At 37.7% G+C, this 24912-nt stretch overlaps 1 protein-coding gene across 1 annotated transcript in view; it reads left to right on the forward strand.

Moving 5' to 3' along the window:
• The window catches only part of LOC150105464 (bifunctional 3'-5' exonuclease/ATP-dependent helicase WRN-like), a 370108-nt gene that overhangs the window by 73833 nt on the left and 271363 nt on the right, over nt 1-24912 (forward strand). Inside the window, exon 7 of the mRNA XM_090394834.1 lies at nt 23023-23131. Coding sequence (XP_090250960.1) covers nt 23023-23131 — 109 coding nt within the window. The remainder of the gene's footprint in view (nt 1-23022; nt 23132-24912) is intronic.

Here is a 24912-nt window from a genome sequence, read left to right on the forward strand (position 1 = left end):
TATTTTTTCACTGTATATTTTCAGTTTTTCATTAAGTATTCTACTATATATTTTGTGACATGTATTTAATAAACTAATACCTCTGTAGTTAGCAGGTTTGTTTTACCCCTTTTTTAAATTTAAGTATTACTATACTTGTGTTCCATTCTATTGGTATTGTCCATTTGTATATATTTTATTTAAAAATTTTAATAATCTTTGATGAAAATTTTTTCCAGGAAATTTATACAATTCAGAGTTTATCCCATCTTCTCCTGCTGATTTGCCAAATTTAAGTTGTCCCTTAATTTTTTCATTGTTATTATATAATTTAAAGTATTTTGTAAGTTTCTGGTATAATTATTTTTGATGCCAGTATTTTCCATCCCAAGATCTGTAAAATAATCCAAGAATTCTTTTACATCTATTTCATAGTTTATATTTGCAGTTTCTTTTATATCTGCATTCATGTGTGTTAGTATTTTATATGCATTGGGTCTTATTTTGTATATGTCATTTTCTAGATATGATACAAATTTCTCCTTGCTTTCTCTGTATCTCTTTCTGGTTTCTCTTTTGCCTATTGCTCATCTTTTTTTTATATTCAATTTCATCTTGTTTTTTGCTACTTAACCATCATTTAAAAGCCAGCTTTTTATTTTCAATTATTTTTTTCTTTCATTGTCCCATATATGTAATATTTTATTTTTGATATTTTTTGTGTGTTCCTAGACTTTCATATGCTACTGATGCAATAATTTCTTTTATATCTCGTTGGGGAACGAGAGTGCCAGGGGAACGGTCGTATTTTCAGGGAGCTCCCGAAAGCTAAGTACAATTTTGAATGGAAATTAGAATAAATGTTAAAAATCATAACGTGATATTGTCTAAATTTGGTAGCTTGTTGTGTCTGTGTGATTTTGGTGTAAATTCCGTAAATTAATTTAGTCTTTAACGATACGTTTCATATATTTGAATATGGCGCCAATGCGACGTAAGATAATGGCGTCCAAAAATACGACGCCATTGTTCAAAAACTGTAGTGTGAGAGAGTTTGTCCGGTGTGATGTGTGTGGAATGTATGCATTCCCGAATGAGTCTGGAGTATGGGTTGAAAGTGATAGTGGTGGGAGAATGTGTAGAAAGTGTATGCAAAGTGAGGAGTCGAAGTATGTGTCAGGTTGTGAGACAGTTATGGTTGAAGAAAGCCAGAATGCGAGTGAAAATAGTGGCTCGATAGGGAATTGCGGTGTACAAGATGGCAATGTGAGCGGTGATCTAAGAAAGAGTGAGAGCAATTATACAGAAAGAGAAAATGGTTTGAATGATAAAAAAAATGAGGAATTATTTGTAGGAAGTGAGATCGCTAGGCTGCGCGCAGTGATACAAGATGCGCAGCGGCAATTAGAGCACCTGCAAAACTCTTTCCAGAGTGATTCGGCTAACGGAAATAAACAGCGTGGGCGAGTTTCCGAAATGAAGGAGAGAGTATTGTATGGTGACTCGTTATTAAGAGGAGTAATAGATGGGAGTGTAACTAAATCGTACTTGCCGGGTGCGAAATTTAAGGATGTAAGTGAGAGCATTAGAGTGCAAAAACAGAGAGTGAAAGAAATAACAATTGTGGCTGGTACGAATGAATTGAAAGGTGATAAATTTTTTATGAGAGAGGACTTGAAAGTATTGTTAAAGGTAGCGAAAGAAAAGAGTGACAGAGTTAGAATGGTGAGTCTGTTACCGCGGTATGACAGAGAGGAGTTTAGAAGGAGGGCCATAATCGCAAATGATATTATGCGCAGGTTATGCGGACGGTGTGGTGTGGAATTTGTGGACGTGTGGAATGAGTTTGATGGGCGAAAGGACTTATACAAGATGGATGGACTGCATTTGAATGGACTTGGTGTGCGGAGACTGGAATAAGTGTTGCTGAATGAAGTGAAAATGGATGTGCAGAACCAGGGAAACTAGAACTACCAAGGAGGGGGGGGAAGTGGATATCCAGACATCAGTGAGACAGTTGAGTGTAAAAATGTATATAATGTACCTGAGCCAGCAATAAGGACAAAAAATGGGAATGGGATATTTAGAATAACGCATCAAGATAGGGGTGGGACAAAGGGAACACTGCAATTCATGTATACTAATGCCAGGAGTATTAGGAACAAGAAGGAAGAATTTTTGGCCTTGATTGGCTCTTCCTGGCCACAGGTTATTGGCATTAGTGAAACATGGCTGACGGAAGATGATATAGTTAGTGGGATAGAATGTGTAGGTTATAGTATGTTTAGGAGGGACAGAGAGAATAAAATTGGGGGAGGGGTGTTATTGATGATAGCTGATGAACTGCAGCCAAGGAGAATTGAAGTATTGCAGGATAGTGAAAGGAGCTCATTTGAGACTATTTGGTGTGAGATTGATACTGGCAGAATAAAATATACAGTTGGGTGCTGCTATAGACCAGGTGATGGAATAGATGGTGGAGATGGTATGCATAAACAAATTGATGAAATGAGTGGAAGGAGGGTAATTATTATGGGGGATTTCAACTATGGTAACATTGATTGGAAGGAGGAGAGGACACATATGAGGAAGGAAATGGATTTTATTCAATTATTAAGGGATAACTATCTGAAACAGCATGTAATTGAAAATACTAGGGGTGTGAGAGTGCTTGACCTGGTAATAGTATCTGAGAATTTGACTGTAATGAATATGACCATGTTGCCACCTATTGGTGAGAGTGATCATAAGGTCTTGACCTGGGAGGTGGCTAAAGGTGTGAAATTTGTGATTAAGACAGGATATATGTGGAATTACCGTGCTGGCAAGTAGGACAAGCTTAGGAGATTGCTTGGATCAGTGCCATGGCATGTACAACTGCAAGGGCTGGACGTCGATAGAGCATGGGAAGTGATCAAAGAGCATTTACAAGAGGTTATGGCTGATTGTATACCTAAGGTCCGAATAGTGAAACAAGGAGGGGTTAAATGGATGAATAACACCATTAAGCTTGAGCTGCAAAAAAAGAAACAACTATGGAGGGAATTTAAAGAAAGGGGTGACCTGCAGGCCCACGAACGGTATAAAGTACAGGCTAGAAGGGTAACGAGTGTGGTAAAAACAGCAAAAGCCGATTATGAAAGGAAACTAGCTATGCAAGCAAAAGAGAATCCCAAACAGTTCTTTCAATATGCTGCAAGCAAGAAAAAAACTGTACATGGCAAAATGATTTTAAGGAATGACGATGGTAAAGAGTTCACTGAACCAGTCGATATAGTGGAGTTACTGAGCGCGCACTTTGCAAAAGTATATCATCCAGGTGGTGACGTTGAAAAAATGAAGGAACCATTAGTTTATATGGGAATTGTGATGAATGAAGTGGAGGTGAATAGTCTATTACAGAACCTTAATGTGAATACATCTGTGGGATTGGATGGTATACCGGCACGGGTCTTGCATGAAGCGGCTAATGAATTATCAGTGCCCTTGACCATGTTGTTTAATCTGAGTCTCAGGTCTGGCTTAGTCCCGAAGGCGTGGAAAGAGGGGAAAATAGTTCCACTGCATAAAGGAGGATCCAAGACTATGGTTGCAAATTACCGACCGATCAGCATATCAGGAGTCGTTGTCAAGGTCTTGGAGAAAGTAGTCAAGGGAAAAATACAGGAATGGATTGATGAAAATGAGATACTGTACAGAGGACAGCATGGCTTTGTGAAGGGTAGATCATGCCTCAGTAACTTGCTCAAGTTTTATAACAAGGTGACGGCTGAACTGGATAAGGGAAATGGGTTTACAGTGATACTGCTGGACCTGGCAAAGGCGTTTGACAGGATACCACATGGAATTCTAATCCGTAAACTACAACATATGGGAATGGATATAGGGTTGGTGAGATGGATAGCTGGGTGGTTGATGGAGAGATATCAAAGAGTAGTTTATTCAGGAGTAGAGTCCAAAAAACGGCCTGTGACTAGTGGTGTGCCACAGGGTTCTGTTCTTGGACCACTGCTGTTTAATCTGTTCATTAACGATATAGGGAATGGTCTAAGTGGGACAGTTCATTTGTTCGCTGATGATGCAAAGTTGGGTAGGGCGATAGTGAATGCAGAAGATGTCAAAGTCTTGCAAGATGACTTAGATAGATTGCAGTTCTGGACTAAGGAGAATGGATGTCAATTTAATGTGACAAAATGTAAGGTTATGCATTTCGGAGTGAAAAGATTAGCATCAGTATACCACATTGGTGGAACTGTACTTCAAGAGATTGATGAGGCCAGGGACTTGGGAGTGTTGGTGGATAGGGAGATGAAGTTTAGGGGGCACATTGCGAAAGTAGCTAAATCAGCTCATCAACTCACTTGGTTGTTGAAAAATACCTTGACGAGCAGAGAAAAACAAGTTATTGTACCTCTGTACCGAGCCCTGATAAGACCTCATCTCGACTACTGTGCCCAGATTTGGTCACCTCGGTTCCTTCTTGATGGGGAGGAGGTTGAGAGGATCCAGAGGCGAGTGACTAAGATGATAGCAGGTCTATGGAATGCACCATATGAGAACAGGTTGAAGATTTGTGGGTTGCAGAAACTAGTTGATAGGCGAAAAAGGGGAGATATGATTGAGACATTCAAATTGCTAAAAGGATTCTATAGGATTAATTCAGATGATATTTTTGAGATCAGGACTGGTGGTGGGAGAACTAGGGGACACCCATGGAAGCTGGGCAAGAGCGTGGTTAGCAGGGGTGTTAGAGCTGGGTTCTTTACTTTTAGAGTGGTAAATGAGTGGAATAAGCTGCCAGAGTCTGTTGTGGGTGCTATGACAGTGAGCGAGTTCAAGGCAAGGTATGATAGATACTGTGAGAATGTTGAACAGCTGTGTGAACATGATGTTTAGGGCCTCCCTCGATGAGTCTGAGGACTCCTGGAGTAGCCCGTGGTAATAATAATAATAATAATAATCATAATAATATTATTATTCCATTCTTTCTGAGTGTCTTCATTTTCTTGTATTTTTTCTAAGGAGTTATTAATCCTCTGTTGGTATAAATTTCTTATACTTGAATCATTTAGTAGTCTTACTTTGTACTTAGATTTTGTTTCTCTAGTTTATTTTTTTGTATTTTTTGTAACCAGTTTGGTGGAAACCTTAGTATTGCCTGCACTAAATAGTTTTCTGTGTCGATTTCTAGCCCTCTTCTGATTTTAACATCTAGGAAGAGGTTTGCTGCTTTTTCATTTGCTATAAAGTAGTCTTTCTCGTGGAAGGGCTTAGACGTTGGTTATGCATTTTTTACTAAATAATTTAAGGAAATTACAACGTCATCTAGGATATACATTAAAATAAATTTTAATATACTTCAATATTTTGGCAACGTCACGTTGCCATTTTCAAGGAACTTAAGAACAAATCCATCACTATACCTTATATCCGAGGCACCTTGGAAAAAATTACAAAAATCCTAAAAAAACATGACTTAACTTCTTGTTACAAACCATATAAAAAATTGGCATCCCTTATCCGCTCTACTAAAGACCCCCCCCCCCTCCCAGACCTACCTGGTATATACCAGGTCTCTTGCAGCTGTAAGCTGTCCTACTTTGGCCAAACAAGCAGGACAGCAAATATCAGAATTTCAGAACACAAGGACTACATCTGGTTTCACCAATACAGCCACTCTGGTCTTGCTGACCATGCGCTGGATACCTGCCATAGAATACAGTGGAAGAAAGCCACGATAATACACTGTAGTAAATACAAATATGAAAGGCTTTTCATAGAATCAGCTTCAGCCCTAAGAAACAATCCAAACCTCAACAAATTTGGCTGCATGAGACTGCCTCAAATTTGGGAAACCTACATCAGAAGACCTTCAGTCCATTCGCCCAAGAATACCAACATTGCCCGCTAGGGGGCACCATCAGGACTTTAGGAGAAATAATAGCTTCCTGCTTCTTCCTCACTTACTGTTTGCTGTGCCTGCGTGCATGTGTCTTGTTCTTAAGTTCCTTGAAAATGGCGAAATATTTAAGTATATTAAAATTTATTTTAATGTATATCCTAGTTGACTTTGTAATTTCCTTAAATTATTTAGTAAAAAATATAAAGTAGTCTATTATTTATTTTTGTCCTCTTGCACACCATGTATATTTATGTATATTTTTATGTTTGTAAAATGTATTCATTATTTTTAAATTATTATATATTATATAATCAATGAGTCGCTTTCCATTTTTGTTTACTGTTAGTTCTCCAAAGAACAAATATCTAACTCCAAAAACATTCAAATATGTTGAAAGTTTTTTCAATTGGTTATACTATAAATTAAAGATACCAAGAAATTATATATTTCTTGGTATCTTTAATCCTTTAATCCTTTATTTAAGTGTAAGCAAACAAGTTTGCGCCTGAACTATTTTCAGGGCTGGGGAAACTCATATAAAGAAGCTGAGATTTCGCATCAGTTGCCTCAGTAGCAAACTTGTTTGCTTACACTTGGATAAAGGATTAAACCAAGTATATAATTTCTTGGTATCTTTAATTTATAGTATCACCAATTGGAAAACCTCCAACAACTTTCTCTAATCCAGAGTATTTTAATAATAAGGTGTGACATCTTTTGGGTACTCATATATGAAAATATGACTTCTGCATTAATTCAACCTTAGTGTTACCATACTTTGAGCAGACAGGCTGTTCTGTGGAAAAAAAGAATTAATGAGTATTAATATTACATTGAATGCATGAAACCTTAAAAGTCTTGTCTGGCACAGTGTAGTTTTGACACTAAACATGATATCTGGTGGGATGAAGCTTGTCTTCTCTATAGGGACAGTTTTAAATATGAACACCTTTCAAAGAACAGTTGTGGAGCCTTTTTACATTGGTCTAACCTGAATTAGAATGAATTCTCTCTCCATCCCCTCCCCAAAAGTTTTGCACACTCTCATTTCATGAAAACATGAAAAATAGTTTGAATGTTATTCATTAATGTCTAGCTTGTGGCAACGATTATTAATTGGTAAACCAGTTGTTTTATGTACCTTGTATTCCTGTTCTTTGATTTGCTTGCTTCTACACACTGATGATGTACTGCCATTTTCAGTACAAAAATCTATACTTTCATTCAAGTTTATTACTGTGGTTATCATGTAATTTGTTGTTTACATTATGCAGGTTATAGCCATTGGAAACTGATATGAAATTGGCAGCATAGATAAGAGGATGGTTAGCAGAACTGATATCAGAGTATTATATAGCAGAGGAGAATCCAGGAAAATGCAAAACCAGTGCCTAGACTTCATATTTGGGCTTCTGTTGTTTAATATGTACACGAATGATATAGGGAAATGATTCTATGCAGGATATCCAATTGTTTCCTGATGAGGCAATCTGAGAAGGATAGTTGTTAATGAAAGTGATGTGAGGTATCTTGCAGATCATTCAAATCAGTGTTTCTCAACCTGTGTTCCGCAGACTACAGGTATTCTGCAGGCAGACTTCATCATCATCAAATTCCTGACATGTGCTCTCAAGGGGTGTACAGGATATGATAGTACTACATGAAAAATTTATATCATTACTAACTTCCTATCTACAATTTTCCTCCAAATCACTCTGTTATTTGTCAAGAATCCAGCATTATGAGATCTTATATTTCTGTCGTCTAAGGCACTTTGTAGCGTATCAATCCACCTATATCTTGGTCTCCCTCTGGGTCTTTTCCTGCCATCCTGGCAGAGAACACTTGTTTCGCTAATCTTTCCTTGCCCATTCTGTTTAAGTGACCATATCACCTGAGATTAGCTCTGCTAACCCATTTCTGGATGCTGACAATGTCAAGTTCTTTAATAATATCCTCGTTTTTAATAATATATTGCCATTGATGCCATCTGTTCATGCTCTAATCTTTCTTAGGACTCTCATATCTGCAGTCTCTAGTCTTTGGTCAAGTGTTTTACTTTTGACCCAGCTCTCAGATCCTTAAGTTAAAACTGGTTTGAACACTGTCTTCTACACAGCTAATTTAGTGCTCCGACTGATTTCTCTCTTATTCCATATGAATTTATTCAATTGACTTCCTACCATACCAGCTTTGTTGATTCTGTTGTCTATTTCCATATTTAATTTACATCTTCACTAAAAATCGTGCCTGAGTAGCTCAAATGTTTTACTTGTTCAACAGGTTCTCCATTCATAACACAGTTGACATTTTCAACGATTCTACCTATTTTCATTGTCTTTGTCTTTTTATTGCTGACCTTCATACCATATCTATTACAACAGTTATTCATCTTATGTTATACTACAACAGTTATTCATTAGATGTTATACTTCTAAATAAATCCTTCTAGCGGATTTATTTAGAAGTATAACATCGTCCGCATAAAGCAAAGAGCTGACATTAACATCTTCAAATCTGATATCATGTTTAATACCACTTTTCTTTCATAATGTGATCCATATAGATAACGAATAACATAGGGGATAATGTACATCCTTCTCTCACACCAGATTTAACATTAAACTATCTTCCTGTACTTCCTTCAATTCTAACTGCTGACATACAACTCAAATAGACTACGTGTTGCTTGATATAATGCCCCATTCACGCCATATAACTGTAGCGTATTGAATAGCTTCTCTCTTGGCACCTTGTCATATGCCTTTTCCAAATCGACAAAACTTAAATACAGATCTTTATTATATTCCCATGCTTTCTCAACTATATGTCGTAAAGTGAATATCTGATCCTGACAGCCAATATTTGGCCTGAATCCAGCTTGTTCTTCACCCAGCTTGTCTTCCACAATTCTTCTTAACCATTTCTCAAGTATACTTTCTTAGATCTTGCCAGGAACACTCAGGAACCTCTGTAATTCCCACATTCAGTTTTATTTCCCTTTTTATATATGGTTACTATGAGAGCTCTATTCCAATCATCGGGAATTCGTCCCTCTGTCTAGGCTTTCTGAACTATGCAGTGCAGCCACTGTAAGACTTTTATGCCACCACACTTCAGCATTTCTGGTCGAATATCATCTACTCTTGCTGCCTTTCCACATTTCAAGCCTCTGATCGCTTTTTCTATTTCAAGTATGGATATGTATTCCTGACTGCATGCCTGGTCAGTGTTTTTTATCACTGTGCTGTCATCACTGCTTGTTTCATTTAGCGATTTTTCAAAGTAATTACTCCATACTTCAAGGATATCTTTTTTTCTTCCGTTTTCATGTCACCTTTATCATCGCTAACTCTTTTACAGCACTCTTTCCTCCATTCCTAAGCTTCTTCAACAACCTCCAGAATATTTTGCCACCTTCTTGATATTTATTTTCTATATTCTTGCCAAAGTCCTCCCATGACTTTTGTTTAGCTAGTTTTACACAGTGTTTAGCATTCTTGCATTTGTCTCTGTATTCTCTAAGAGCACAAGCTGACTTATTTGCCAGGAACTTTTGATAGGCTTTCTTCTTTTCCTTCACTGCCTCTTTAACTTCCTGTGTCCACATGGAGTTCTAATTTTTCTATCCTTGCAGGCAACTTCACCACATGCCTCTCTAGCTGAATCAATCAGGGCTTTCTTCAAGGCTTGCCACTGAATCTCCAAGGTTTGATTCCTGTTCTAAAACTCTTTCATTTTTTCTTCAATAATCTTTGTGTATTTTAGTCTGCAGTTCACATCTGAGAGCTGCTCAACTTTTATTTGCTTTAAAACTTTCTTACATGTTATTCTTTTCAATATGAAATGCAATTTTATAATGCTCGAGACTAAATAGTGATCACTTCCAATTTCAAATCCTCTGTACACTCTGGTTCATGCACCAGGGAGAAAACATCACTATCAACAATAACATAGTCAATGAAACTTTTCTTATTTCTTGCCTCTTCTCTCCATATGAATTTGTGCACATTTTTATGCTGGAACATGGTGTTAGTAATAACCATGCCATGTCCTGAGCAGAAATCCAACAAATATTTGCCATTATTATTAGCTTTGCTCTTTTCTCCCAATTTTCCCAAAATATTTTTGTATGTCTGACAATCATTTCCTACTCTGGTATTTAGATCCCCAACAAGGACCAACTTTTCCTTTTTCATTGTGTCAGTTGTTTTTTCTAAAGCCTCGTCCAGTTCCCCATTCTCATATTTGTCCACATTACTCTACTTGAGACTGACTGCCATTCAAGAAGATGAGCCTCGTATTTTGTGTTGTATACTATGGCTACTCCTTTTCCTTGATTGTCATTTCCTGAATATAACATTTTGTATTTATTGCTCAGAGAGATCTCACCAGTTTTTGTCTTTTTTGTTTGTCACCCCAATTATGTCGATCTGGTACTTATCTAATTCCTCAGCTAGCTCCATTTCTTTGCCATTTCTTGCTTCTTATGTGGATAGTACCAATCTTTAACTCTGGTGAAGTTGAGTTGGGGTGTGTTTTCAGATTTTTCCAGTAGTTGACTATTTGCTGGTCGCCCTGGTTCCCGGGCGAAAACAACAGGGGCCTTGTTTATCCGGGGGTCACCCCAGCTGGCATGAAATTTTATCATGTTGTACCATCATTTTCTATATTGGTTTAAGCCAATTACAATGCAATTTGGTCGACTAAATTCCAAATTGGCAGCCCATCCTCGTTCGTTCAGTATCCAAGTAGATACCCAACAGGGAGTATACCACGAGAAGGTGAGGATTGGACATTAGGTCAGAAGCCCTGGTCGGTTCTCTGCATTCCTTTAAAGGCTATGAGGAGGTCTCCTCTCAGTTATACAGCTTTGACCCTTAAGCACCCACGTTATCGAAAAAAGAACAGTTAATTGAACTTTCAAGTGACAGTGGGCTTAAAATGCAATTCCGTGATCTTGATTTGGCTTGATTCTGGATCTCATCTTCAGTGAGAAGTGAATTTCCCAAATTATCTGAACAAGCACTGAAAATCATGCAATTTTCTACAACTTATCTTTGTGAGAAAGGATTTTCGTTGCTCCTTCAAATAAAAACAAAATACAGAAATTGTCTTAGTGTGTGCTGATCTTTGACTGAAGTTGATCATTATTGAGCCAGATATCCAGGAACTCTGCAAAGGCTGAGAAGCTGAACCATCTCATTAAAAGTAAGTAGTAACATAATTATATATTATTTATTTGGACTACAGTTTCCGATTATTCCCGTTACTGATGTTGGAATTAATCCATTTCCAAAATCGGGGATGAAATTAAAATTACGCAAAGTGACGTCACGGTGAGGCTTATCTCTTCTGGCAAGTAGGAGAATGGCTACTCACATCCCGTTTAGTGAAGTTCCGTATCTCGTATGGTCACTTGTAGTAATATGCGGCCGAGCATACCGAATCTGTCGCATGCAGACAACGACATCTGTACTGTAATGGATTATACAGAAACACTCATCACAATGTAACGAATACAAGCAGCACACAGGAAGCATATAAATGAAACCGCCACACGATTAATAAATCTGCCAGATTTGCGATGACCACTGTTGTGCCTCTGGATAAAACAGGATAGATATAATTAAAACCACCATCATAACATGATTAGTACAAATCACATGCGTATATATACGCATGTGATTTGTACTAATATACGGTATGTGGTCGCTGCCAGGAAAACGTGCCTGACCACGTGGATGGCACTTTGCGACTGACATCGTGGGTTGGACTGTTTATAGATATCGGGAATGACCGCGCATAACAGGATGTCTTAAATTTTTTTTGCTGGTCATAGAAAACTCCTCAGAGAAATAAGGCGATTCGTATTGGCCAGATGTGTGTGTGTGGTGTGTGTGGATGGGGGGGGGCATTAATGGCTTTGGGATGTTCTGAGTGAAAGCTTTGGGTATGTGTAGGGGATGATTTGGACAGGACAAGGAATGGCAATCTATGATGGAATCCATGGATGTCAAGTTCGTATTATGAGAATGGAGTAAGATAAGAACAACATTTTTACCTCGTCTCACAACGCACTTAGTGAATGGAGCAGTTTACATGTCGCAGGTCAAATCAGAGAGTGCGTGAAGATAAAAGTTGTTGTAGGGCTAGCTTCATGAGAATTGGCAGATGAATGGGGATAACATATAAAATATAAATGTGTCATTTGCCCATGGTACCAACGGCGCTAAAAATGTTGTTGTGGGACGAACTTAATGAGTGTGGGCAGATGAATAAGAATAACATATAAATATAAACATTGCTGTGGGCAGATGAATAAGAATAAATATAAAATATAAACGTTGCTGTGGGCAGATGAATGGGGGTCTCGGCAGGACTGCGCTGATATACCCATTCATTTGCCCACAGCAAATCAGAAACTGATACCTTTATTTGTTTAATGAAAATTAAAACTTTGTTCAGTGATGATTCACTTTTAATTTATTTTCAACTTAATTATGTTTTCATATGTATTTGTAAATGTTTATGTATATGTAAAATGTTGTATTTGTAAATGTAATATATAAATGTTGTATGTAAATGTAATATGTATATGCTGTATATGTAAATGTTGGTAATCCCCACATACATTGAAGAAAAAAATTACATAACTTAGTGGTCCATAGAATTCTTTTAGGCATTTTACTGGTCCTTTGGCTTAGAAAGGTCGAGAAATGCTGATTTAAATAGATGACATTGTGGGCAATGGGTAATGGTAACCATAATTATGTTGCATAATTATGGTTATGCACTTTAGGATGCAAAGGTAGCATGTTGTATTACTCTTGGAACTGGACTACAGGAAATTTAGGCTAAGGAATTAGAAGTGATCATAGATAGGGAATTGGAGTCAAAGGCACATTACAAAAGTGGGCAGAAAACAAAGGATCACTTGGATTGAAGAACATGTTGCATAGAAATAAGGAAGTTATTATCCTCATTTATAAGATTCTTCTTCTTCTTATATTTTTATGTGACTGCCAGTTGCAAAAGGTTGCAAGCCTATTGTACATTAGTGCTATGAATGGACTAAGGATTTTTTTCTACTTTTTAAATTATTTTTTTACATAGTTCAGAAAAACTGTTCTAGAGACCAAAATGGAACTTTTTTTTTTTTATTTAGCTATTTCAGGTCTCCAGTAAGCACAGCGATGATACTCACTGTGCAGTGGAATTCATCTTTTTTTTTGTTTTGATATCTGATCCATGCATGAAAGGCCACAAGACTTATAGCCCACTAGTGCTGTGTGTTGGGCAAGAGGAATAGAAGAAAGGAGGAGTTTTTTGCATTTTGCTTGAACAGCTGAGGGTTGTAATCTTTGGGGAAGGCAGAGGAGGGGAGACTGCTCCAAAGGGCAGAAGTAGTTGAAATAAAAGATGAGGCAGTAAAGTTGGTTCAGTGAGTTTTCAGTTGGACTGTAAAACAGTGGCTCTTGTTTTAATGATTTTGGAGGAGAGTGGAGAAATAATAGTGGCCAGTTCAGCATAACACTGTCGATGAAAGCATCTGTAGAAGAGGCACAAGTTAGAAACAGAATATTTATGAGACGGGGGGATTGAAGTGGGTTTAGAGAGGGATCTCTGATTATCCAGATTGCCCTCTTCTGGATAGAATCGAGCAATCTTAGAGAGGAATTTGGTGCACTACCTCACTACAAATATCTGAGCAATATTCCATGGTTGGGCAGATTTAGCTTTGTATATAGTTAGCAGCTGTGAAGGTGTGAAGTAGTGTCTTTGCAAAATAACACCGTTTTTTGGCAGCTGCAGAAGCTATACTTGAAATATGATTGTTCCAGGAAAGATCAGAGGTGCAAGTCAGTCCAAGAAGGGAAATCTGATCGTGTTCGAAATCTCAGTATTACTGAATGTATGAGGAAATGGGCAGGACACATCGCATGATTGAGAACAATAGATGGACAATAGTTTTACTGGAGTGGTGGCAATATTAAGGTAAAAGATCACCTGGAAGACATGAAAGAAGATGGTCAGATGATATAAGAAAAATGATTGGAACTCGTTGGCACCAACAAGCTTAGGATAGAAACAGATAGAGAGAATTGGGAGAAACCCATAGCCATATGTGGTTATAAAAGGAGGAATCAGACAGAACTGGGTTTTGGTGTCATTGAAGCTTACCAAGTTGTCCTTGCCCCACTGGGATATATACCTAGGAGAACTGAGTTCAGTTCCCTGGTTGTGGTAGATCTTGAGGATTCTAATACTTTAGCAGTAACAGGTTTGTAGAATGATAAGGAGGAAGGGAGTGTACTGTCATCGGTAAAGCTATGGATAGGATTGGAAGTCTTTGAGAGCAGGTCGTTTATGTACAAGAGGAAGAGAGTGAGTGAAAAAACAGAACTCTGGGGTACTCCTGCATTGGTGAGGAAATCTGAGGTGAGGAGAGCAAGCCGTCCGCCATGTACACGTAGTGGGCAACCAGTGAGAAAGTTGGCAATCCAGTTGCAGAGTGAGGAAGAAGGCAGACCAATGGATGGCAGTTTGGTGAATAGACCCCTGTGCCAAACTCTATCAAATACCTTTGAGATGTCGAGGGCAACCACGTGAGTTTCTAAGTCAAGAGGTGGGTGGTGAAAGCAAGGAGATCAGCCGTAGATCGTGAGTGGCAGAATACATATGCTGGTCACTGATTAGTTGGTATGTCTCTTGGTGGTTTAAGAGTTGGTTTTTGATGACCACCATAATTTCTGAGAGAACAGAAGTGAGAGCATTTGGAAGGCATTTCGATGGCTGACTTTTATCACCTTTCTTTGGGATGGGTTGGATGCAGACCTGTTTCCATGTTGTCCGGTAGATGGCAGTTGAATAGGATATATTGAAGAGACGATACAAGATAGGTGTTAGTTCTGGGGCACAATTTTTTAACACAATAGTTGGATATGATCAGGACTAGATGCCTTGTTTGTGTTCAAGTTATTCAGGATTCTTCAGATTTCTTTTTGTCAGAAGACTATGGAAGACATAAAGGGAGCTGTTCTTTGTGGAGTGGATGGAACTTTGCCCTGGTCATCAATGCATGAATTTGGAAGAAAAGAATGATGCAAGTAAGTTGGCCTTGTCTTTTGGTGAGGTGACTAAAGTAACATCTGGATGTGAGATTGGTGGAAACCTGGATAGGCAGAAGTTACACCCAATGGCCTTGGCAAGGGACCAGAAGAAATGACTGCCATTTGAGCAGGAGATGAGTTTGTAGCATTTGGCCCTTTCAAAGTCTGACTTGGACTTTTTGATGATTTTTTGCAACTGTTGCAGGTTTCAGCATAGGCAGAGAGCAGCTGGAGTTTTGGTCTTGTGTCAATTGTGGTAAGCAGAAGTTTTTTCTTTTACAGCATTGCCACACTTTTTTTGAGAACCAAGGCTTGGATGGTGGCTGCGAGTTTGGGCTGGAATAGGAGATGAAAGCCTTCATTCCTGTGAGGATGATTTCTGTTAGTCGGTCTGAGCAAGTTTGGAGAACAATAGAAAGAGCATACGAAAATGGTAGGTTGAGTTGGTAGAGAAATTTTGAGCCAGGTGTTTGGATTCAAGGATTTGCAGTCTCTGGCATGGTATGTCGGTTCTCATGAATGCATATGGCAGAAAGAGCTGTAACGTGTAGTTTGGACAGTTGATGTGTACATCTAAAGACATTCACAACCATTCATTCCCATGGTAGAATTGAAACCTGTGGCCTGTATGTTTGTGCAGATATGTTAATCACTCAACTCACCAGGCGGCTCGATATTGCTAAATCTTGATTATTATGCACAATCTTTGGTTACCTAGGAGGTGGTTATCATTCAGTGTTTTGTCAGTAAATGTGGAGTAGTCTCAAGTAGAGTAATTTGGGCAAATATGAGAATGGGGAACTGGACAATGAGACTTATTTGTGCCTATGGTCCTACAGAAGGTTCTACTAAGGTAGAAGTGGAGGAATTTTTTGAGGCTTTAGAAAAAGCAACTGACACAATGAAAAAGGAAAAGTTGGACCTTGTTGGGGATCTAAATAGCAGAGTAGGAAATGTGATTGTGAGACATACAAAAATATTTTGGGAAAATTTGGCGAAAAGAGCAAAGCTAATAATAATGGCAAATATCTGTTGGATTTCTACTCAGGACATGGACTGGTTATTACTAACACCATGTTCCAACATAAAAATGTGCACAAACTCACATGAAGAGAAGAGGCTAGGAATAAGAAAAGTCTCATTGACTATGTTATTGTTGATAGTGATGTTTTCTCCCTGGTGCAGGACACCAGAGTGTACAGAGGATTTAAAATTGGAAGTGATCACTATTTAGTCTAGAGCAGGATAAAATTGAATTTCATATTGAAAAGAATAACATGTAAGAAAGTTTTAAAGCGAATAAAAGTTGAGCAGCTCTCAGATGTGAACTGTAGACTAAAATACAGAAAGATTATTGAAAAGAAAATGAAAGAGTTTGAGAACAGGAATCAAACCTTGGAGATTCAGTGGCAAACTCTGAAGAAAACAATGATTGATTCTGCCAGAGAGGCATGTGGTGAGGTTGTGTGCAAGGATAAAAAAAATCAGAACTCCATGGTGGACACAGGAAGTTAAAGAGGCAGTGAAGGAAAAGAAGAAAGCATATCAAAAGTTCCTGGCAAATAAGTCAGCTTTTACTCCTACAGAATACAAAGACAAATGTAAGAAAGCTAAACACTCTGTAAAACTAGCTAAACAAAAGTCGTGGGAGGACTTTGGCAAGAACATAGAAAATAAATATCAAGAAGGTGGCAAAATATTCTGGAGGTTGTTGAAGAAGCTTAGGAATGGAGGAAAGAGTGCTGTAAAAGGAGTTAGAGAAGATAAAGGTGACATGAAAACAGGAGAAAAAGATATCCTTGAAGTATGGAGTAATTACTTTGAAAAACTGCTAAATGAAACAAACAGTGATGACAGCACAGTGATAAAAAAATACTGACCAGTCATGCAGTCAGGAATACATATCCATACTTGAAGTAGAAAAAGCCATCAAAGGCTTGAAATGTGGAGAGGCAGCTGGAGTAGATGTTATTCGACCAGAAATGCTGAAGTATGGTGGTATAAAAGTCTTACAGTGGCTGCACTGCATAGTTCAGAAAGCCTGGACAGAGGGATGAATTCCAGATGATTGGAGTAGAGCTCTCATAGTACCCATATATAAAAAGGGAAATAAAACGGAATGTGAGAATTACAGAGGTATTTCCCTACTGAGTGTTCCTGGCAAGATCTATGCAAGTATACTTGAGAAACGGTTGAGAAGAATTGTGGAAGAAAAGTTGGGTGATGAACAAGCTGGATTCAGGGCAAATAGAGGCTGTCAGGATCAGATCTTCACTTTACGACAAATAGTCGAGAAAGCATGGGAATATAACAAAGATCTGTATTTAAGTTTTGTCAATTTGGAAAAGGCATATGACAAGGTGCCAAAAGAGAAGCTATTCAATATGCTGCAGCTATATGGTGTCAATGGGGCATTATATCAAGCAATACTTAGTCTTTATTTGAGTTGTAAGTCAGCAGTTAGAATTGAAGGAAGTACAGGAAGATGGTTTAATGTTAAATCTGGTGTGAGAGAAGGATGTACATTATCCCCTCTGTTATTCATTATCTATATGGATCACATTATGAAGGAATGTGGTATTAAACCTGATATCAAAATTGGAGATGTTAATGTCAGCTCTTTGCTTTATGCGGATGATGTTATACTTCTAAATAAATCTGCTACAAGTCTGCAAGATTCTCTGACTAAATTGAATAGCTGTGGTAATAGATATGGTATATAGGTCAGCAATAAAAAGACAAAGACAATGAAAATAGGCAGAATCATTGAAAATGTCAACTGTGTTGTGAATGGAGAACCTGTGGAACAAGTAAAACATTTCAGCTACTTAGGCACGATTTTTACTGAAGATGGTAAATTAAATATAGAAATAGACAACAGAATCAGCAAAGCTGGTATTGTAGGAAGTCAATTGAATAAATTCATATGGAATAAGAGAGAAATTAGTCAAAAACACTAAATTAGCTGTATACAAGACAGTGTTCAAACCAGTTTTATGTTATGAATCTGAGAGCTGGGTCAGAAGTAAAACACTTGACCAAAGACTAGAGACCACAGATATGAGAGTCCTGAGAAAGATTAAAGGCGTGAACAGGTGGCATCAATGGCAATATCATATTAAAAATGAGGATATTAGGAAAGAACTTGACATTGTCAGCATCCAGGAATGCGTTAGCAGAGCTAATCTCAGATGGTATGGTCACTTAAATAGAATGGGAGAGGAAAGATTAGCAAAACAAGTGTTCTCTGCCAGGTTGGCAGGAAAATGACCCAGAGGAAGACCAAGATATAGGTGGATTGATACGCTACAAAGTGCCTTAGACGACAGAAATATAAGATCTGATAATGTTGAAGTCTTGACAAGTAACAGACTGATTTGGAGGAAAATTGTAGATAGGAAGTTGATAATGATGTAATTTTTTCATGTAGTACTGTCATATCCTGTACTCACCTTGAGGGTACATGGCAGGAATTTGATGATGATGAGCCATTTTATTTGTCAGTTTACTTTTTATATTTACAAGTAATCCTGCTATTCTGAAGTTATTATTACTTATTGTCCTTTTAGTTTATTAGTTTATTTTCAGTTGTCATTTAATTAGCATTAAAAAGATTACAGTGATTTCCTCTCTTTCCACTCATCAAGTCACAACAAAAGTCATAGTTTACTAATTTATAATTTAATTTAAAAATATGCTAAAGTGTCTCATTTTCCTCTGCTATTGATTTAAAAAAAAAAACAAAATGGTGATATTTGATTACGTGATTGAAATAAGATGTAATGAAATTTGGTTATTGATGTCAGACAAAACTAAATCACCCTAGACCTGTTACTTGCTTTCACTATACCAGTGAGTCATTCTTCTGAGATATATGGAAAACTATTCATCAATCCACATTTTTGACTATTTAGATTAACATATTGAATTACACATAAGGCAAATAGCTTGACTTAGGAACTGTGTATTTCATCAATATCATCTGTTCTGAAATATGTTTCACACTATGTTCCATATTATTAAAAAGATGACATACCTTCTGTAATATCTAGTTGATTAAATATCATATTGGCATTGTTATCAATGGGATCTCATAGTCTTTTCTTAGCATCACTCACATACTCAGAAATAAATTGCACATCTTAAGCTTCTCCTAACTGGAGTTGCAAAGTTATAGTGGTACAAAGGACAGCAGATAGAAAGAAGATTGGAGATACAGCCAGTGGAACTATAATCTAGAAAATTTATTCTGCTGTGCTAAGTAACAATGCACAGGTATAGCAATTGGAGTTCTGGACTAAGGAGAATGGTGTGGTGTGGAATTTGTGGACGTGTGGAATGAGTTTGATGGGCGAAAGGACTTATACAAGATGGATGGCCTGCATTTGAATGGACTTGGTGTGCGGAGACTGGAAAAAGTGTTGATGAATGAAGTGAAAATGAATGTGCAGAACCAGGGAAACTAGAACTACCAAGGAGGGGGGGGAAGTGGATATCCAGACATCAGTGAGACAGTTGAGTGTAAAAATGTATATAATGTACCTGAGCCAGCAATAAGGACAAAAAATGGGAATGGGATATTTAGAATAATGCATCAAGATAGGGGTGGGACAAAGGGAACACTGCAATTCATGTATACTAATGCCAGGAGTATTAGGAACAAGAAGGAAGAATTTTTGGCCTTGATTGGCTCTTCCTGGCCACAGGTTATTGGCATTAGTGAAACATGGCTGACGGAAGATGATATAGTTAGTGGGATAGAATGTGTAGGTTATAGTATGTTTAGGAGGGACAGAGAGAATAAAATTGGGGGAGGGGTGTTATTGATGATAGCTGATGAACTGCAGCCAAGGAGAATTGAAGTATTGCAGGATAGTGAAAGGAGCGCATTTGAGGCTATTTGGTGTGAGATTGACACTGGCAGAATAAAATATACAGTTGGGTGCTGCTATAGACCAGGTGATGGAATAGATGGTGGAGATGGTATGCATAAACAAATTGATGAAATGAGTGGAAGGAGGGTAATTATTATGGGGGATTTCAACTATGGTAACATTGATTGGAAGGAGGAGAGGACACATGTGAGGAAGGAAATGGATTTTATTCAATTATTAAGGGATAACTATCTGAAACAGCATGTAATTGAAAATACTAGGGGTGTGAGAGTGCTTGACCTGGTAATAGTATCTGAGAATTTGACTGTAATGAATATGACCATGTTGCCACCTATTGGTGAGAGTGATCATAAGGTCTTGACCTGGGAGGTGGCTAAAGGTGTGAAATTTGTGATTAAGACAGGATATATGTGGAATTACCGTGCTGGCAAGTATGACAAGCTTAGGAGATTGCTTGGATCAGTGCCATGGCATGTACAACTGCAAGGGCTGGACGTCGATAGAGCATGGGAAGTGATCAAAGAGCATTTACAGGAGGTTATGGCTGATTGTATACCTAAGGTCCGAATAGTGAAACAAGGAGGGGTTAAATGGATGAATAACACCATTAAGCTTGAGCTGCAAAAAAAGAAACAACTATGGAGGGAATTTAAAGAAAGGGGTGACCTGCAGGCACACGAACGGTATAAAGTACAGGCCAGAAGGGTAACGAGTGTGGTAAAAACAGCAAAAGCCGATTATGAAAGGAAACTAGCTATGCAAGCAAAAGAGAATCCCAAACAGTTCTTTCAATATGCTGCAAGCAAGGAAAAAACTGTACATGGCAAAATGATTTTAAGGAATGACGATGGTAAAGAGTTCACTGAACCAGTCGATATAGTGGAGTTACTGAGCACGCACTTTGCAAAAGTATATCATCCGGGTGGTGACGTTGAAAAAAATGAAGGAACCATTAGTTTATATGGGAATTGTGATGAATGAAGTGGAGGTGAATAGTCTATTACAGAACCTTAATGTGAATACATCTGTGGGATTGGATGGTATACCGGCACGGGTCTTGCATGAAGCGGCTAATGAATTATCAGTGCCCTTGACCATGTTGTTTAATCTGAGTCTCAGGTCTGGCTTAGTCCCGAAGGCGTGGAAAGAGGGGAAAATAGTTTCACTGCATAAAGGAGGATCCAAGACTATGGTTGCAAATTACCGACCGATCAGCATATCAGGAGTCGTTGTCAAGGTCTTGGAGAAAGTAGTCAAGGGAAAAATACAGGAATGGATTGATGAAAATGAGATACTGTACAGAGGACAGCATGGCTTTGTGAAGGGTAGATCATGCCTCAGTAACTTGCTCAAGTTTTATAACAAGGTGACGGCTGAACTGGATAAGGGAAATGGGTTTACAGTGATACTGCTGGACCTGGCAAAGGCGTTTGACAGGATACCACATGGAATTCTAATCAGTAAACTACAACATATGGGAATGGATGTAAGGTTGGTGAGATGGATAGCTGGGTGGTTGATGGAGAGATATCAAAGAGTAGTTTATTCAGGAGTAGAGTCCAAAAAACGGCCTGTGACTAGTGGTGTTCCACAGGGTTCTGTTCTTGGACCACTGCTGTTTAATCTGTTCATTAACGATGTAGGGAAGGGTCTAAGTGGGACAATTCATTTGTTCGCTGATGATGCAAAGTTGGGTAGGGCGATAGTGAATGCAGAAGATGTCAAAGTCTTGCAAGATGACTTAGATAGATTGGAGTTCTGGACTAAGGAGAATGGATGTCAATTTAATGTGACAAAATGTAAGGTTATGCATTTCGGAGTGAAAAGATTAGCAGCAGTATACCACATTGGTGGAACTGTACTCCAAGAGATTGATGAGGCTATGCACTTGGGAGTGTTGGTGGATAGGGAGATGAAGTTTAGGGGGCACATTGCGAAAGTAGCTAAATCAGCTCATCAACTCACTTGGTTGTTGAAAAATACCTTGACGAGCAGAGAAAAACAAGTTATTGTACCTCTGTACCGAGCCCCCTGATAAGACCTCATCTCGACTACTGTGCCCAGATTTGGTCACCTCGGTTCCTTCTTGATGGGGAGGAGGTTGAGAGGATCCAGAGGCGAGTGACTAAGATGATAGCAGGTCTATGGAATGAACCATATGAGAACAGGTTGAAGATTTGTGGGTTGCAGAAACTAGTTGATAGGCAGAAAAGGGGAGATATGATTGAGACATTCAAATTGCTAAAAGGATTCTATAGGATTAATTCAGATGATATTTTTGAGATCAGGACTGGTGGTGGGAGAACTAGGGGACACCCATGGAAGCTGGGCAAGAGCGTGGTTAGCAGGGGTGTTAGAGCTGGGTTCTTTACTTTTAGAGTGGTAAATGAGTGGAATAAGCTGCCAGAGTCTGTTGTGGGTGCTATGACAGTGAGCGAGTTCAAGGCAAGGTATGATAGATACTGTGAGAATGTTGAACAGCTGTGTGAACATGATGTTTAGGGCCTCCCTCGATGAGTCTAAGGTCTCCTGCAGTAGCCCATAGTAATAATAATAATAATAATTTATCAGCATGAATTATGGACTCATTTTCATAAGCCACAGAATTTATCACAAAGGAGACGTGGCTTATCAGCATGAATTATGGACTCATTTTCATAAGCCACAGAATTTATCACAAAGGAGATGTGGCTTACTCAGAAAATCAGACATTGTACTACATGTTAATAGGAGTGGAAATGATAGGAATCACATGAAGAGGCTTGTTATGCTGTAACTAGTTACTAACTTGGGTAACTCATTGGTTTACGCACTTTACTACAGATATCTTTAATCAGTTTATGGACTTGATATGATATTGAATCCATAACATCAATACTCTGAATTTCTTTGTATATTTTTGTTTATTCTTAGTAATTAAGTTACAATTATATTTAATGGATTACTTAGAGACTAATTACAGGATGATTGAGGGAGTCTAAGTGTTTTGCTGTGTGTTGGAACGTGTGTGTGTGTGTGCATGTGTGTCACTCTACTCAGTTTATGTTGTAGTAGTTATTAAATGATGGGAGAACTTAAAGCATTTTCTTAACAGACATTTTTTGATATTAATGGTTATATGTTACATACACAGGCTATGGTAAAAGTCTTTGTTATCAATTTCCTGGTGTATATGAAGGAAAAACGGTTGTTGTAATATCTCCTCTCATCTCTTTAATGGAAGATCAAGTGTTATCATTAAGGTAAGAAAAGTTACCACTCAGCGATAATATTATCAGTGAATTTATAGTGCCAGTATGTATTTATATATTTCTATATTCTATAATTCTGTCATGTTGTACCATCATTTTTTATTTGCTCGTTCTTTACTTTCTCGACAAATAGTCGAGAAAGCATGGGAATATAACAAAGATCTGTATTTAAGTTTTGTCAATCTGGAAAAGGCATATGACAAGGTGCCAAGAGAGAGAAGCTATTCAGTATGCTAAAGTTATATGGTGTCATTGGGGCATTATATTAAGCAATACTTAGTCTTTATTTGAGTTGTAAGTCAGCAGTTAGAATTGAAGGAAGTACAGGAAGATGGTTTAATGTTAAATCTGGTGTGAGACAAGGATGTATATTATCCCCTCTGTTATTCATTATCTATATGGATCACATTATGAAGGAAAGTGGTATTAAACATGATATCAAAATTGGAGATGTTATTGTCAGCTCTTTGCTTTATGCTGATGATGATATACTTCTAAATAAATCCGCTACAAGTCTGCAAGATTCTCTGACTAAATTGAATAACTGTTGTAATAGATATGGTATGAAGGTCAGCAATAAAAAGACAAAGACAATGAAAATAGGCAGAATCATTGAAAATGTCAACTGTGTTGTGAATAGGGAACCTGTGGAACAAGTAAAACATTTCAGCTACTTAGGCACGATTTTTTGTGAAGATGGTAAATTAAATATAGAAATAGACAACAGAATCAGCAAAGCTGGTATGGTGGGAAGTCAATTGAATAAATTCATATGGAATAAGAGAGTAATTAGTCAGAACAGTAATTAGCTGTATACAAGACAGTGTTCAAACCAGTTTTAACTTATGGATCTGAGAGCTGGGTCAGAAGTAAAACACTTGACCAAAGACTAGAGACCGCAGATATGAGAGTCCTGAGAAAGATTATAGGCATGAACAGATGGCATCAATGGCAATATCATATTAAAAACGAGGATGTTAGGAAAGAACTTGACATTGTCAGCATCCAGGAATTTAGCAGAGCTAATCTCAGGTGGTATGGTCATTTAAACAGAATGGGCGAAGAAAGATTAGCAAAACAAGTGTTCTCTGCCAGGTTGGCAGGAAAACGACCCAGAGGAAGACCAAGATATAGTGGATTGATACGGTACAAAGTGCTTTAGACGATAGAAATATAAGATCTGATAATGTTGAAATCTTGACAAGTAACAGACTGATTTGGAGGAAAATTGTAGATAGGAAGTTTGTAATGATGTAATTTTTTTCATGTAGTACTATCATATCCTGTACACCCCTTGAGTGTACATGGCAGGAATTTGATGATGATGATGATATATTCTGTAATATATTAAATCTTTATTAAAAATAGAATAATAAAGATGTGTTAGTCTGTTATATGAATAATCATGCTATTTATTTCTCATCAAATGATTATTTAGAAATTTTTAATTCACAGATTGAAACCATCTTGTAATTCCATTGCTCTCTCTAACCCTTTTCCAGAAGACTAGCATAAATTAACTATGGCTTTTCTTTAGCAATACAAACAAATATACAGCTGTTAATAGTGATAATAAATATTAACACTTAATTAACAGTTGTATATTTGTTTCTGAAAAGGTTACGTATCTGTTTAGTACTGTCAGTTTTAGTAACATGTTACTAAAACTGACATTACAGAAGAGAAAAAAAATAACATAGGAGCGTTACTTGATGTGTTATATAAATCAGAAAAAAAATGAGATGAGGTTTCCACATGCCAGCATCATTCCT

Source organism: Typopeltis vanoorti, chromosome 6, assembly GCF_054136105.1.
Source record: "Typopeltis vanoorti isolate ZY-2024b chromosome 6, IOZ_Tvanoo_1.0, whole genome shotgun sequence".
Lineage (NCBI taxonomy): Eukaryota > Metazoa > Arthropoda > Arachnida > Uropygi > Thelyphonidae > Typopeltis > Typopeltis vanoorti.